Raw genomic sequence first — 17836 nt, 5'->3', positions numbered from 1 at the left:
CTCCAGTATTTAAAACGAGATAAAACTACTCAGCTTCCCACGGCGATTTACCGTGAAAGTGACAAAATAATTGCCTACCCAAAGGCGGATCTCATGGGTTGAGTGACAACTCAACGAATGATAACGTACTGTACTTCATGCTGCCTGTCTATAAGGCGCTCGTCGAATTGAATAACTATTGCGACATGGTCAATAACTGTCGTAACGCTGGTTGCATATATTGTACTCGCAATTTCCGGAGACCTCGATAATAATTAATCCAGAACTAACTAAATCAGTCATTGATCTGAGCGAAACTCAATAGCGTTCAATAATAACATATATTTCGCCTTATGGATGCCTAATTTGGTAAAACTAAACTTGTTCAATACCTTAAATATGAGCGAGATTTTTATGGTAGTAAATTTCAGAATTTGCACACATACGCACACATACATGCATACAAGTGATCTATTAGTGTCTCAAAACATGCTCACATTTGCTATCTAGCTTCCACTGAAGAAATTTTTGAAATCCCTTTCAATTTTTACGTTTTTGCTTTTCTGAGAAGATTTCTTTGTACATGCTTCTAAATGTTCCTCAATTAAAATCATTTGTTTCTTTGAAACAAATCAGAAAAATAGGCATAATTCCATATCACATCATTTGTTATAATTATATTTTCAATTTCAATGTGAATTTGTTTCAAATATCATACATTTTATTTAATAATTCACGAGATTTCTTGATAGATTAATACATAACACACCTGCGTAACGCATACAAAGTGAAATTATAGACACTTCCGAAGGAAGGGTCAAAAATACAATTTACAAAGTGAAATAAACGAACAATTATGCAGCATAGAAGCTAGAGGTTTCTTTCACAGGAAACAACGTTTTAAATTTACTTCAATTTATTGAATCAAGCCTACAATTATCTAATGTGCTCACTTGAAATTTACTCATTTGTCAATAGATACGTAACTTGAAATTTTGATTATGCACTATTACGCTTTTATAAGATCAGAAGGAACATGATTTCTGAATGTTCAAAAATATAGCTAAATCATTCAACTAAAAATATCTACATACATTAAAGTGGACTATTATCTAGCAACCTTGTTATACTTATTTTATACATATTTTGGAAGATTTTTAAATGGAAGATGGCTGTTGCGTGAAACCAAGTTGCAATAAGATAAGGTTTCATTAGATAAAACGTATAATAGATCATAACCTCTTAGAGGTTTCCTATTTTCCTAACAGTACATATAGTGCTTGTGTATGAATGTTCGCGTTATTTGTCTAAGTGTTTGTGTAATTTTACGCTATTTACAAATTTCTTCATATTGGCACATTAAAAGTTTCTATATCGCGTCCAGGAGTTAGAATATCTTCACGTTCATGGACCATAGAGATCATTTTTTTATTGATTCGTTAAAGATCCCTTAGATTTAAAAATGTCATATATAGTTTCTTGTACAAAACATACAATACTGTTTTCAGAATACTTAATTTTTGCTAATAGAAAAAAACAATTATCAACAAAAAAAAACTGTAGATTTTTTTATTCTTACTGGGAGATATAATCCCATTTGAACTCTTAGCTGCTTCTGATTAGTGCCTATTGGAACACGGACACGAACTCACAGTCTTGTCACTTCAGTACGTTTGATTATAACAGAAAAAAAACAAAACAATTGCTTTAATCGCACTCAGTCTGTTACACCAAGATGTACCAGTTGTTGCATACACCTCTGCATATACTGTGGATCCGGAAACATCGAGTACTGCGTCTTGTGCTCCACGTTGTTCCAAAGTACTACATCTTCCCTTCCGGTAGTTGCCGAACGACCAATGGAAAACAGCAGCCTCCGATCGAAGGCTATCTTCAAATAGCGGAGAATCTTACGCCCCAAGATGCCATCCGGCAGGAAGCACGTCCGTGGAAATCCTACGGCGAAGAAAGCCCGTCCCGGGTGGGGATGCTCTTTGCTTTGAATACCGGACGCAATACTGAAACGAGTTTAAAAAAAATTAAATGACTTAAACTTATGACCAAGCTCAATTCGGAGCATACTTGTATGTAATTTGGATGGTGTTCTGTCCTTCATGGCCAGGCAGGCTGCGCGGTATGACGATCCATGACATTGTTCCCGGAGGCTGATCCCCTATTTTCTCACCGTAAACAGACATACAAATCGGACATTCGATGTAAAGACTCTGAAATAATAGAAGAGTAGAGTAAGGCATTAGATGACTGTTCCGGTTCGTTAAGGTGAATCGCGCTAGAGTCCAATTAAAAATCTACAGAGCGCTTTAAAGGGCACATAACTCGAAAAGTAAACGACAGACAAAAGCGGAAAGTAGTTTTTCACCTTTGCTCACTTGCAGCATACACGAAAAAATGGTTTCCAGATGTACTAACCGCCTAAATATCCACATTTGTGCGAGCAAAAACGCGAGGTGAGGGATAGCACGGCCATTGTGACTGCCATTTTTGGACGCCGCCTTAACTCACCTTAATGCTGAGCCATATTCTCATCCATCCATCATCACGCCACCAAACCGGACCGCGCGATAGAACACATGTCATTAGTAGTGCGCATCATGCACGCATGCATGTACTATCATGTACTATCATCTAAACGAGTTGCGACGTCTGATAACTGCAGATATTTTAATTTTATTGAAAACAAATTTCCGATTTTCTACCATACATGGAATACCGCGAAACCACAATATTCTGCGCACCTATAGCACCTACTAAAATAGAGAACGATATAAAGAACTAAGGGCAGCTGGAAAAAAAACTTCACCGGTTACGACGAAAAAGTACTCTCGGAGGGACGGGAATAATTGACTTTTTTACCGTCCATCCTGCTATGCAGTCAAAAAAAGGCAAACCCACGACAGCCGCAGCAGAAATGGACAAGCAGACGACAGTGAAGACATGCTTCTACTATTTTCCCCCGACAATTAATGTTCTCGTAAAATAATTACCCAACGCACAATGATCCGATTCAGTTATTTAGCAGGAAAAAACTATTTTCCTCCGTTTTCGTTCTATTTAGACACTTGATGTCTTCAGTGAAGTTGTTTATAATAAAATATTGCTTCTTCGGACAAAAAGTTCGATAGGGTGGTCCTTATCGTTTCTCAAAACTGAAATTAAACTTTTTTATTTCGGGTTTTTTTGTGGATGACCTCTTCAGCAAACTTGCAGTAAACATTATTTGATGCAACTTTGCCGAAGACACCTTGTGTCTAGCACATAAATTGAGTTCAGTAAATGAAATTTTCGATATTAACCTAGGGTGGCCCCAAAAAAATCAGTTTTTCTATTCTATCTTTTTTTTTTAGTTTTACGAGAATGCGGTCTTCAGAAGAAATGAAGAGCAAGTGATGGTGCATATTTTTGCTGAACACATCATGTTTATAAGTCTTACCATTTAAAAGTTATATGCAATTTATACCAAAAAACTATGCAATCTCAAAATGCCTATATCTCATGGAGATGGTTCGATTATTTTTTTTTTAAGGTCTTATCTGAAAGGGCACATATATACAGTGAACGTTCGCTAATTGGGGTTTTTCTAGTTGGGGCGCTTTTTAGTTGGGGTTCGCTAATTGGGGCGAAACCCAATTAAAAAGCAGCTAAACGTCAGAATGTGATGTCAAAAACGCGTTGACGTTTTGTTTCCGTGTTTGGCGGGATCGATATTTTCTGGCGCGTAAAATTTTCTTTTGTTCAATGCAAAAAGTAAACAACATTGACGCTTGTCAAACTGCCCCAATTAGCGAACGGCATTCGCTAGTTGGGGTGAGGTCGTGCCCCATTTAGCGAACGATCACTGTAGTAGCTTTTACTGCAAAAATTACGAGAACGTATTTTTTTAAAATTGAATAAATCGACTATGAAAATTTCTCCGAAAAAAATTAAATTTACTAGTATTTCACTATATATTAAAATTTTGAGTAAACTACCTTCGGCAAAAGTTCAAATTTAAACTAAAAATACATATACGATTATTATTATTTAATCAGACTAAGGCCGAAGTGGCCTGTGCAGTATACAAGAGTATGCTCCATTCGGCTCGGTCCATGGCTACACGTCGCCAGCCACGCAGTCTACGGAGTCATCTTCCACCTGATCGATCCACCTTGCCCGCCCGCACCTCGCCTGCTTGTGCCCGTCGGATCGTTGTCGAGAACCATTTTCACCGGGTTACTGTCTGACATTCTGGCTACGTGCCCGGCCCACCGCAGTCTTCCGATTTTCGTGCTGCGTACCATCTATGGTGTGGTGCAGATGGCGCACGGTACGTTCATTCGCCTCCTCCACGTACCGTCCGCCATCTGCACCACACCATAGATGGTACGCAGCACTTTCCTTTCGAAAAATCCGATACAAAACTTTTATTAACAATGTAAAATAAAAACCCTAATTGATCCACCTTGCAAATTTGCACAGGGCTCTTCTTGTAATCACTTCCTGTGATTAGCCAGTCTGCTATATTCTATAGGTAACTGGAAATTAATATATGTAATTGAATGAATTTTTGCAGTTTCCTGTACAAAAGTTTTTTTTTTATACCACTCTTCATTACACGAATATACTTAAAGACAATCCTTACGGAATCAAATTCACTCGCGTTTTCAAGGGCACACCATTCAATACGGAAGCAACGCACAACCTGTCATTTTTATTTTTCATGCCTGCTACGACGCAGCAAGCTAAAATAAAAGTATAACAGTTGTGCGTTACTTCCGTGTTGAGTGCTGTACCATTGAAAAGGCGAGTGGATTTAAATTGAAGATTGTGCTTATATGACAGCTATTTATAATGCCCCAGCAGCACGAGTCAGACAAAGATGGGTGCAATAACTTGATTGTGACTAAATCTGATCACATATGAGTTACAGTAGCTTATGTGGAACATGTGTGCTGCTAGGGTGGAAATCTTGTACAAAGGGTGTACAACTAGAATTACGGAAATTATCACTCGGCGATCGGCTTATAACTATTGCGTTTTTGTACAAAACATATAAAACTAACAAAACTCAAAACGAACTGCAAGTTTCAAAGTCGAGTCATTCTGTATCATTTTTTTTTACAATGAATGGGAATGGCAATATTATTGCAAGGTGGATCAATTAGGGTTTTTATTTTACATTGTTAATAAAAGTCTTGTATCGGATTTTTCGAAAGGAAAGTGCTGCGTACCATCTATGGTGTGGTGCAGATGGCGGACGGTACGTGGAGGAGGCGAATGAACCACGAGTTGCATGAGCTGCTGGGAGAACCATCCATCGTTCACACCGCGAAAATCGGAAGACTGCGGTGGGCCGGGCACGTAACCAGAATGTCAGACAGTAACCCGGTGAAAATGGTTCTCAACAACGATCCGACGGGCACAAGCAGGCGAGGTGCGGGCGGGCAAGGTGGATCGATCAGGTGGAAGATGACTCCGTAGACTGCGTGGCTGGCGACGTGTAGCCATGGACCGAGCCGAATGGAGCATACTCTTGTATACTGCACAGGCCACTTCGGCCTTAGTCTGATTAAATAATAATAATCGTATATGTATTTTTAGTTTAAATTTGAACTTTTGCCGAAGGTAATTTACTCAAAATTTTAATATACAGTGAAATACTAGTAAATTTAATTTTTTTCGGAGAAATTTTCAAAGTCGATTTATTCAATTTTAAAAAAATACGTTCTCGTAATTTTTGCAGTAAAAGCTACTATATATGTGCCCTTTCAGATAAGACCTTAAAAAAAAAATAATCGAACCATCTCCATGAGATATAGGCATTTTGAGATTGCATAGTTTTTTGGTATAAATTGCATATAACTTTTAAATGGTAAGACTTAAAAACATGATGTGTTCAGCAAAAATATGCACCATCACTTGCTCTTCATTTCTTCTGAAGACCGCATTCTCGTAAAACTCAAAACAAAAAAGATAGAATAGAAAAACTGATTTTTTTGGGGCCACCCTAGATTAAAAGCGAAAATTTCATTTACTGAACTCAATTTATGTGCTAGACACAAGGTGTCTTCGGCAAAGTTGCATCAAATAATGTTTACTGCAAGTTTGCTGAAGAGGTCATCCACAAAAAACCCGAAATAAAAAAGTTTAATTTCAGTTTTGAGAAACGATAAGGACCACCCTATCGAACTTTTTGTCCGAAGAAGCAATATTTTATTATAAACAACTTCACTGAAGACACCAAGAGGAAAATAGTTTTTTCCTGCTAAATAACTGAATCGGACCATTGTGGCAACGTAGGTATGTCATTATGAAGTTTTTTGGTGGAAAATATTTATTTCATTACTCCTTGCTCATTTTAGAGCTTAGAACTAATAAATCAGTACCACTCAGGTATATCAGGCTAGCACTCTTTCCAGGCTGTGCGCCACAAGTCATTAAACTCGATTCTGTTCTACAAAAAGATCAACAACATGCGCAAGGAAAGTGCACGGGCGCCAATCATGATCAATGATAGCTCTGGAACTCTGTTGGCCGACCAAACAGGGGTGTCTGCTAGGTTGAAGAACAATCGGCACAAACAGAATCAAGATTGAGGAAGATGGACAGCAGTGGAGTCACCAATGCTTGAAGAAGTGAGAAAAGCTGCTTGAGAGCTGAGGAACGGCAAGGCCGTTGGAAAGGAGGCTATTCCGGCCGAGCTTCTCAAAGTTGGGAGTCACCAGCTGAACGAAAAAGGGAGGGAAAAGAAATACATTCGAGCTGGCTTCCGCCAACAATATAATCTCCCGAGCTCTGTTTAGCAGACTGCGTCCGGAAATACAACTTGCGGACTCATCATCTGTTTGTAGATTTGGAGACAGCGTACGGCTGAAGTGAAACGGAACGAACTGTGGCATATAATGCTAGAGCTTGGCTTTTCGGTGAAGCTGAAAGCTGGTAATTCGTACGGCGCTGGATGGATTAAAATCAAGCGTCAGAATATTTGGTGAGTCATGCAATTCGTTGGTGACGTTAGATGGGCGATGCACTCTCTAATCTTCTATTTAACTTAGTTCTGGAAGATGCAATTCTGGTGTGCAAAGAAACGGAACTGGTTTACAGTTCGGCAGTTGCGGCAGTCTAAACGGTGTTGATCCCGAGGAGGAAATAGAAATAGTATTCGATTTGAGGTTGTCAGCGAATTTATATCTTGGAACACTCGTTACATGTGATAATGACGGCCATAAAGCAACGTTAAAAGACGCAATCAATGCTATCGAATTCTTGGATTGTTTGATCGGAAAATACTGCGCTCAATACTTGATGGCGTGGTAGAAAATGGTGAATGACGCAGACGCATGAATCACGAGTTGTGCACAAAAATGCAGTCATCGGAAAGCTGATGAAATACGGCAGATTACAGTGGGCTGAACATGTAGTGCGTATGCCGGAATATAGACCAGCAAAAATTATGTTTAGCAGAGAAACTGGAAGAGGACGTCGTCTCCGGGGTAGGCTCTACCTACAGCCAGCGAGTGCAACCGAGAAAGATGCGCATGCGGCCTGCGTGCAGGGGGACTGGCGGCCCAAGAACGAGCAACCTGGAACAATACATTACATTCGGTTTTGCACCGGACAACACGGAGTGTACGACCATCATAGGAATAGGAAGGTATCCCAAATAACAATTTCAGGACTTCTTAGATTTATTTAAGTTTTTTAACGGTTTTATAAGAGCTATGTCCAATGCAGCAAGATTAGCTTCTATTATGCGCTTGTAGCTGTCTTCAAAACAATTATAAATTTTGTAATAAATCCCCAAATGTCAAACACTTTTTAAACTTGTTAGTGGCCAAGTGGTCATCTTGAAAAGTGTCATAGAACCAATTTTGAGAATTGTTATAAGTCCACATATTTTGGTCTTAATCTTATCTTACAAATAACCTCTATAAGTCTTAGTGGTTTTTAATTGATTTATAATGGCATTGCAAAAGAACATGATGTTTATATCAAAATGTATGAACTATGGGAAAACAGATGACATTAAATACATATTTTCAATCATATTGTTTCTAATTATTTATGAGATCATGTCTAACGTGAGGAAAGGTGATATGGAATACACATATGAATGTGTGTTGTTTAAAAAATGTATCTTTTCGATCATCTTACGGCAATTTCTATTCCATTGAATGGTGCTGAAGCAACGATTAGATTTTCTACTGTTACTTCTGACCAAAAGAACATTTCATGTAAATAGATCTCCAATGCAATTATTGCTTTCGAATGAATCCGATTTATTCTAAAAACTTCCTCATTTGATTTGACAAGAAAATGCGTATAGGTATAGCATTCAATCGAAAACAAGATTGTGAATGAAATTGAACATGAAATAATATGAACCTTGTTTCTTATAAAGTATATTCAAACAAATTTCAATATAAAGATTTCGTAGACCCCGCCGCCGGTTTACGACCCCGAAAACTTGTAACATTGTAACATTTGTCTGCTATTAAGTATCACTGTGTTACGGAAGCTAACTTTCGACTTATGTTGTGCAACAATTTATTTTGCCCATCAGTTTATTCGAAGACCGCCCATAGTGCAATAACAGCCATGTTGATAACCTAAAATATTGTTCATATCTGTAACAATATTTTGCAAAAATCGCTTACAAATGCAATTACAATCGCTTTCAACAATGTGTTTAATAATTTAGATCAGCGGTTCTCAACCTGGGGTACATGTACTCCTGGGGGTACCTCGCTGGTCATAGGGGGTACCTCGGACAAAAATGCGCAATGGCGGACGTATTACAATTCCAATCAAAACTCATTGGTAAAGTATTGATAATTGTGTATTTTTTATTTCTAAAATTTATATTGAAGGGGAAGGTGGGTAGACTTGATCCCCGGGGAGACTTGATCACCCCCTGTTTTATCGAGAACTAAAGTAGTTTTGTTCTAGCGTATTTTTTAGTATAGATCCTCTAGACAAATGACCTTTATGTGGTGAGTTATTCTTTGGATTGACAACCTTGTTTATTCTGCAGGGCGGTTTGTTGGCCACGCAAAATTTGAACAACTTTTCATAACAATGACCAAATGCTTTCGTTTTTTCACAGCAACAAGCCATAAATATGCTTATTGATCTGTACTGATGAAAATGTCAACATTCCATCAAAGCCTCAATATGGGGACACTTGATCCCCCATTAGTCTTCCATACAAAAATTTGGCGAAAAAATTCAAAAACATATAAATCTGTTCTTAGGCTTCTATTTTTTTGTAGATTTGACGGATTTGATGAAGGGTTTGCAGGAAAAATTATTTATTGCGTAGATCTCATAGAAAGGGAATCAAGTCTCCCCAAATTTTAAAATAGCATGTGCTGTCGAATTCATTAACAAAAATCGTTCGTATACGCACAGCAACTCGATAATTCCGCGTATTTTGAAGGGAAAATATTTAAAAAATCTGAGGGCACCTAATTTTATCAAAGCAAGTTCTTGGAGAGGGATAAATTTCCCCCGAATATTTTCAAAGTCGATTTTTGACAGCTCTCCAAAAAATCGATTGTGTATCAATAACAACAATAATTTAAGGACTGTCATACATCAGTAAAGTTAAATACTATATTTCTTAGAGAGTCTGTGTGGAAATCGCGTATGTTTATTTACTTTTGGCTGTGATACATCGGAAATCAAAATTCTCCCAAGCAGCTCGAAGGCCTCCTTTCAAGAGCCTCGGAAGCCTCCTTTCAAGAGGCTCAGAAGCCTCCTTTTAACCTTCTGGGACTCGCATCGTTGTAAAAAGTACAACACATTGAGTAAAAATGAGATATCTTTTTAGTCAGTTGACCATTTTGCACCAAACCACCATGTATTCCTCAAAAAATTAGTTCTTCATTAATTGAAAAGGTAATAAAAGTGATTCGATAAAAGGCTCGGGTAAATAAAGCTAAATAAAAGGCTCAGGTGAACAGGGAAAAGTGACCAGTAATGAATTATTTATTTATTTCATTATCAATTCATCCTAAAGTAAGGCGATTTTTTCTATATCATTCCTGATAATAACTTTGGAGTTAATTCGCAGTTTTCGTTCACCTATGACCGTAAGTGGCCACCAGGCGGCCTTCCGGAAAATACGGAACGTCCGTAAAAATGGTCATTTTGTGAAGTTCGTCCTATTGCAGCTCAATTTTCTCTAAACCATTTCTGATGGTGATTTTGGAGATATTTCACAGTTCTTACTTTGCTATACTTTGCTAGGTAAAATACCAAAGGAATAATACTAAAAACTAATATGCACAATACTTAAGTCATAACAAACTCAGTTATTAAATTGAATTCCAATATCAAATGCATAACCAATTATTATTCGTTTGGTATTGAAATACCGAAGCATGGTATGCCTCAAGTATTCTGCATCTAAGTTTTTGGTATTATTTTTTCGTATTTTACCTCTTATGCAAGGCTAAATCATACCAATTTTTACCGTCCGTAAAAATGGTCATTCTGGAAAGTTCGTCCGAGAGCAGCGCAATTTTTTCTAAACCATTTCTGATGGAGATGTTTGAGCTAAAACGCATTTCTCACAATGCTATGACCGCAGGTTGCCACCAGGCGGCCTTCCGGAAAATCCGGAACGTCCATAAAAATCTTGATAAAAATGGTCATTTTGTGAAGTTCGTCCTATTGCAGCTCAATTTTCTCTAAACCATTTCTGATGGTGATTTTGGAGATATTTCAAAGTTCTTACTTTGCTATAACCGTAAGTGGCCACCAAACGGCCTCCTTCCTTAATTTGGTAACCTTGGAGTTAATTCGCAGTTCTCACTCACCTATGGCCGTAGGTGGCCACCAGACAGCCTTCCGGATAATCCGGAACGTCCGTATGATCATTTTGAAAAGTGTATCCTAGAGCAGCGCAATTCTTTTGTAAACAATTTCTGACGATGATATTCGAGTTAATACACAGCTCCTACTCTGCTACGACCGCAGTGGCCACCGTGGCCTTCCGGAAAATCCGGAACATCCGTAAGTAGAGTAGTGTAGTGCAATTTTTCTAAGACTAAGTTATTCGACAAGTATGATGTGTTTGTAATAGCCATCTGAATTCCTGAAAATACAGTCGCCCCTCCACATCTCGATATTGAAGGGACCATCGAGATAGGGAGAGATCGAGGAATGGAAGGAAAATTGAAATGCTTACTAGATCCAAAAAAGCTTCTTCCTATGAAAAACGACAACAAAACAAATGTCGTTTGCTGTTGTTGTTTTGTTTGTTATTGTCCAAAGATGGTCTAGTAGCCTAAAAATTTGAACATATCGACATAAGGAGAGTGAATCCTGAACAAAATATGATCAGAACACATAGAGATAGAGAAATATCGAGATAGGAAGGTTATCGAGATGTAGAAAGCCCAAATGTGTGTAGATTGAAGGGTCTGAGTAAACCATCGGCATAGGGAGAGATATCGAGATATAGAACATCGAGATGTAGAGAATCGACTGTACCTCAATAAGGTACCATACCTACTTGAGGTACTTACAGTGCACTTTGCCTTACTCAATGTACTGCAAATCTATGTGAATCTTGGCTAGTTTGATCAGTTTTTTGATAATAATAAAGAGTGGCCAATCGCAACAATCATTGAATGCTGTTAATGGTCTTATTTAGCCAAAAAGAAACTATTTCAGCTAAAAAACTTTGTGGGATGTGATAGGAACGCAAAATACGGCATTCTAATGGGATTTAAGAAACAAGTTTTCCTGGATTTCCAATTTAAACAGTTACTGTTAGACTAGTTAAGTTGAAGGTACAGAATTGACATGGAAACGCTACGAAAATCCATTTCTTGTTTTAGCGGTTGCTGTAACAAAAAGATACAAAGTAAGCGAATGTAATGGACCTGAGATCGAACCCAAGGCCTCCTGTGTATGAGGCAGAAACGGTAGTTATATGACTATCAAGCACACTTTTCTGAACCCATTGGTTTTCAAATCCCAAATAACTGTAAATGACGGCAGTTTTAAATCCTACATATCCTGCGATATCTAACAAAACTGGTTGATCCATATATCACCACCCAGCGGATCTAATCCGAACTAAAACTAAACAGTTCTTCAGAATAATGGTTTTTATCCTCGAACAGTGAAGAAGACGGCCACTCTCTAATATCACAGATCCGGGGTTATATATTCAAACTGGTGGTCTCACATTTACTATCACTACTCTACGAATGAATTTTAAACTTCACAATATTTCAACATATTGGTTTCCAATTCCCGAACAACTTTGTAGAAGACGGCAATTTTTTAAATTCCCCTAATCCCAAGATATCGAAGAACTGATATCTCATATGCAGTAGCACCATGAATTTTGAATTATTCAGTTTTTCAACAATATCCAGTCCTCGAACAATTTTGTAGAAGACGGCAATTTTCTAAATTCCACAGATCCCGAAATATAAAACTAAACTGATCTCTCATATACACTAGCTCCACCTTGCGGATGAATTCTAAACTAATTAGCTTATCAACATATTGATTTCCAATCCTCGAACAACTTTATAGAAGACGGCAACTTTCTAATTCCCAGAGATCCCGAGATATCGAAGCAAACTATTTTCATATACGTTCGCTGCTCAGTGGGAGAATTCTAAATCAATTTTTTTGACTCATAGGGCCGCATGGGATTATAGATGGATTTAGAGTTTTTAAAGTTTTTAGAATTCTTATAAGAAATATTGCGCCATTTATTGAGAAGATGGATTAGTTTCACCGGTGTTCCGTTGGTTCCAGATCTTACGGAGGACCAGCAGAAAATCCATTGAACTTGAAAAAAAATCTTCAATGATAGTATATATCTCCTTTATTATTTTTCCGAAAAAATCACGTTGATATCATTAGAATTGGCTTCATTATAACGAATTTTAGGACTGTTGTACTTTTTACAACACGCGAGTTCTCGTGTTATAAAAGTTGAAGCGAGTTGCGGAAGGTTAAGTGACTGAAAAGCCTCTTTCCAAGAGGCCCGGAAGCCTGATTTTAAAAGGCTCAAAAGCCTTCTTTTCTAGAGGCTCAAAAGCTTCCTTTTCTTAAGGCTCAAAAGCCTCGTTCAAGAGGCTCAGAAGCCTCCTTTCAAGAAGCTTGAAAGCCTTCTTTTCTAGAGGCTCAAAAGCCTCCTTTTCTTGAGGCTCAAAAGCCTCCTTTCAAGAGGGTCGGAAGCCTCCTTTCAAGATCCTTTCAAGAGACTTAGAAGCCTCCTTTCAAGAGGATCAAAAACCTCATTCCAGGCTCAGAAGCGTCCTTTCAAGAGCCTGATAAGTCTACTTCCAAAGCTCAAAAGCCTTCCTCCAAGAGGCTCGGAAGCCTCCTTTCAAGAGGCTCAAAAGTCGCTTTCAAGAGACTCAAAAGCATTCAAGATGCTCAAAAGCGTCCTTATAAGAGACGCAGAAGTCTCCTTTCAAGAGGCTCGGAATTCTTCTTTCAAGAGGCTAGGAAGCCCTTTATCAAGAAGCTCGGAAGCCCCCTTTCAAGAGACTCAGAAGCCCCCTTTCAAGAGTTTCAGAAGCCTCCTTTCAAAAGGCTCTGAGCCTTTTTCCAAGAGGCTCGGAAGGCTTTTTTCGAGAGGCTCGGAAGCCTCTTTTCAAGAGGTTCGGAAACCTTCTTTTAAGTGGTAAGGTCCTCCTTTGAAGAGGCTCGTAAGCCTCATTTTAAATGGCTCAGAAGCCTGCTTTCAAGAGGCTTGGAAGTCTATTTTCAAGTGGTTCGAAAGCTTCCTTTCAAGAGGGTCGGAATTCTTGGAAGCATACTATCAAGAGGCTCAGAAACGTACTTTTAAGATGCAAAGGAAGCCTCCTTTTAAGTGGGTCAAAAACCGCCTTCAAGAGGCTCGAAAGTCTCCCTACAAGAGGCTCATAAGCCTCTAATCAAGAGGCGCGGAAGCCTACTTTAAAGGGATTCAAAAGCTGAAAGAAGCTTCCCTTCAAAATGCTTGGAATTATTTGTTCAAGAGGATTGGCAGCCTACGTTCGAAAAGGGTACCTCAGTTAATGCAAAAGTTCAAAAGCTCAAAAGAAAAAGGTTGAGAACCGCTGTTTCAGATAATCAGCAATATCATGAAGTAAATTATATTAGACTGATCAATGAAAAAACCTAATGATTATATATTTTCTGATATTCGATTACCGTAAATAAGAATATTTTCGCGGCGCGCCAAAACATTATGCTTTTCTTACCTGTTTGCACCAGAAATTTGAGCGCGCACTTAAATTTGACGCACGCGAACGAATTCTGGGGCATTCATTTTTTCGATGATTAAACATTGTTTCACTTTCGTGTCCATGGTTGTGTGTTTTGTTTTTTCATTTATCCATTTCGATAATTTCCTTTTTCCTTCAAAACAATAATGCTACGTTTAGACAAGGCAAGTGAATTGAGCAAGTCGCTTGAATCGAACGCGAATTGAACGTGTAAACACCTTAATTCAATTCACTTGAACGAAAAGAAAGTTGAACATGTTCAACTTTTGGCAAGTCAATTGAATTCAGCTGAGTTGTTCAACTCACTTGCCCTGTCAAACCGTAGCATAACAGCTGGCTCCACGAAAAAAAAAGAAGTACTCTTTTTTGACAACGGTTTTATGGCGGTCTTATTATCAAGCTTGAATTTGCTCTAAATAGCTCTAAATACGTTCTCAAGAGTGGGCCACTTGGTCATAACTTACTCTTGTAATGATCTTTAAGAGGTTATCATGTAGTTCTTAATTTTACAGTTGGTTTTGAAAATTTACTCTCCATAACTGCTAATAGAGTATGATAAAACTCAAAATGTTACTTGGGATAGCACCTACCGTTCGTAGGAGCTAGTATTTAATAATTCATTCAAAATTCAAAGGCAAGGCACTAATCAAGCTTTATAAATTTAGTTTATGTTTTTTTATGAATATACACAAATCAACAGGACAATCGAGACAGCTAACAGCGAATCACGAACTTTGCAAAACATACACAAATCATACAAAAACACTTGTTGAAAGAAATATGCGTGAAACAAATACTTACTTTTTGATTTTCCTTCTGTTGTCCCAGAATTAACTCATTCAGGCAGTTCAAATGCATAAGATGTTGACAGCGTGACAGCGAAACGGTTGGATTATGATTGTTATGTCGCAGCTCTTCCATACACATCGGACAGGGTTGGGCATGAGGCCATTGCGGCGGATCTACCACCCGCACGAATCGCGATATCATATCACTAGCCGGGTCCACTCCTAAAAACGTACGCCAAACAAGAGTGGAGTCAATTTATTTATGTTCATTTTTTGCCACTGTAAGAAAATGATCCTACCGACAATCGCTCCAGGAATACTCGGCTGAGATGATGCAGAAGTGAACACATCGTCACTTCCCATCGAACAGTCCAACAGATCGGAGACCGATCCCAGGTTATTGCTTTTCCTATCGGTGCTGTCCTTACTCTCCTGGCTGAGGTAGGTGGACACCGTGTCTACGCTGGGTCTCCGCCCCGAATTTATGCTGGACGAATCGGTTTCGATAAGCGATTCACCACGGCTGCGAGATTTACTTCGGTGTCTTTGGAATCCTATCGACCGAGTGCTCGGATTACTCCGAATCGATTGCTGGTGAGAGTTACCGGGGTGAAACTGCTGATGTTGATGGGGGTGGCTGTGGTGCTGACTCGACGTGGAAGGATTGATGTTTGGTGGGTAGTCGGAGAGCTCTTGATGTTGAGAATGTTTTGTTCCAAAGATGTTGAGATTGTGCAGAATTTGACGTGCAAGATTGGTCGGAGTGACCGGAACCATGTCTAACTGTTTGCTGGCTTTGAGGGCTTTGGTGGGTCGTTTCTGGTGGTTAGCACACAGTATTGGTTGGGATTTTGATTTCGAGTGAAGGTGCGATGTAGACTGTTGAGACCCAGATGTAGTTGATGAACACGAGCTTGCTCCACTCGAAATTATTTGATTTGGTTTTGGGGGAAGATTGGGAACGGAAATTGAAGGGTGAGGCGTCGAAGGTGCCTGCTGATTAGGAGGTAGCTTTACGAGGGGATACGGAGCCTGTTGTATTCTTCGTATGCTTCTTAGAGGTCCATTTTGATGCCGTATTTGCGTGAGATTCAGAAAGTTGATTGTATACGGCAGGTTGAGATTAGTCTTCGTAAGATCTATTGTCTGATCACCTCGAGCCCATGCTTCTTCTATCACGCACTGAACCTCCATCGTGTAACTGTGCCAGTCATTCCCAGAAGAGCCACACCATTCCCATTTAGTTCCTTTACCAGCCGGAGAGCTTGGTTTGTAGAAATGCCTTCGAACATTTGTCACTGCGAACTCTTGATCCTCACAGCATTGTGTCATAGTTCGAACATTGACATAATACTGCTCCAGAGAAGGATCCGCATCGCTTAGCAAAACTCGAGTGAGTTTTTTGCCGTGAGCCCTTTCTAGATGCTGTGAAACAGCCGGACTGTACGGTAGCCATTTGGCACCGCGAGATTCAAACTCCCAAACAACCACTGCATGACCAGAATTTGTCATTCTGTTAACCTAGATCAGGCCGATATGGACTTAACCTCGGCTCAACACTAATTTATGGCACACGACTAATAATGCTCTTTCTTTTACTCTCTCTTTCTGCCTACACTACTGCCACGGGGCGCCAGACCACTTTACATGATCATCTCCACAGAGTCCATTTTCGCCATAGCGCGCATCAACCTTTAATACGATGAATGATGCTTATTTTCTACACAGGATGTTGAATAGTTATTAGAATATATCAGCAAACCACCACAAGTTCATTCAACCTTCTAATCAGTGCGGACGAATAAGGCAGAAGCGAACAAAACGAGAGCACTTACAAATGCGATTAATACTGGGCAATTAAAAGCATCAAACCCACCATTTAAAAGCAGCCTTAAATTGCCCCTTAGCCCACTTGTTGATAACATTTCTTCACTCTCGTCAACGATTCATGATTGAATAGATCCCTTGCGCGTTACACTACATGTTGCATTAAAAATTGCACTTCCAACTGTAATTAAACCTAAAAAATGGCTCCAAAGTGGTATCAATCACTTTACACATCCATCCTAATTTTAATTGACTTGTTCAAACTCTCGAATACGACCACTGACACTGACTGCTGTTGAACGACTGCTTTAGCTGAGAATGAACGGAAAAATCAAGATGGCGAGATTTATTTCTCATTCAGTACTGCTCACTTTACCCGCAAACCCCCCGTGATTCATATTTTACCTCGATTCATATACCTATACGTTTTGAATGAGGTGGGCAATCTCTTCATTCACGTCTCACTTCATTCTCCAGCAAACGAATTTTGTCGATCGAGTGATCATTCACTTGTTTTGTTTTCTTGCATCACTCGACACGGCGACGACGACGATCAATCACAACCACCTACAATCCGTGAGCTGTCACCAGTGTCAGTGCTGCGGTCCTGCGGTGCTATACTCATACATGCGATGGCAAGCTTACATGCACCGACTGCTGCACGCACATCCATTGCATAAAAGTCATACTGAATGCACACGCGCACATGTCGGCAGAGATGTGATTTTTTTAAAAGGACTCCTATAGTTGCTGCGTTTGTAGTGCGGACAGTGCGGTATGCATTGAAGGATCGACCATTGAACGAACAGGCTGATGGTAATGCTGCATGCGCTTGCGTGTAAGTGTGAACAGATCGGTTCACGTATCGCAGACCCTTCTCGATCCGATAATGGTATGAACGATTGAACAAATAGCTCTACGCAGCACTTCGCATGTTGCGTGTATTCGATGATTCGTTCAAAAATCCACCTGCATTTGAGGGGTGCATTATGTTTT

The 17836-nt window shown here is 39.2% G+C and overlaps 1 protein-coding gene across 3 annotated transcripts; it reads right to left on the bottom strand.

The window, feature by feature from the left end:
- Positions 1-869: 869 nt before the first annotated feature.
- LOC134205637 (protein deltex) lies at positions 870-17380 on the bottom strand. Of its 3 annotated transcripts, none has more exons than XM_062681069.1 (6): positions 17246-17380; positions 16849-17152; positions 15313-16733; positions 15027-15235; positions 2062-2204; positions 870-1997 (listed from the first exon to the last, which is right to left on the bottom strand). In XM_062681069.1, the coding sequence occupies exons 3-6, from the start codon at positions 16523-16525 to the stop codon at positions 1697-1699; spliced, it is 1866 nt and encodes a 621-aa protein (XP_062537053.1). In that variant the 5' UTR covers positions 16526-16733; positions 16849-17152; positions 17246-17380; the 3' UTR covers positions 870-1696. The 3 variants fall into 3 exon arrangements, with proteins under 3 accessions (XP_062537053.1, XP_062537054.1, XP_062537055.1); XM_062681070.1 differs by having other exon boundaries at positions 16890-17152; XM_062681071.1 differs by having other exon boundaries at positions 15313-16705; positions 16890-17152.
- Positions 17381-17836: the final 456 nt, after the last annotated feature.

This window comes from Armigeres subalbatus, chromosome 1 (genome assembly GCF_024139115.2).
Source record: "Armigeres subalbatus isolate Guangzhou_Male chromosome 1, GZ_Asu_2, whole genome shotgun sequence".
NCBI lineage: Eukaryota > Metazoa > Arthropoda > Insecta > Diptera > Culicidae > Armigeres > Armigeres subalbatus.
This window is presented reverse-complemented; position numbering and strand designations above follow the sequence as displayed.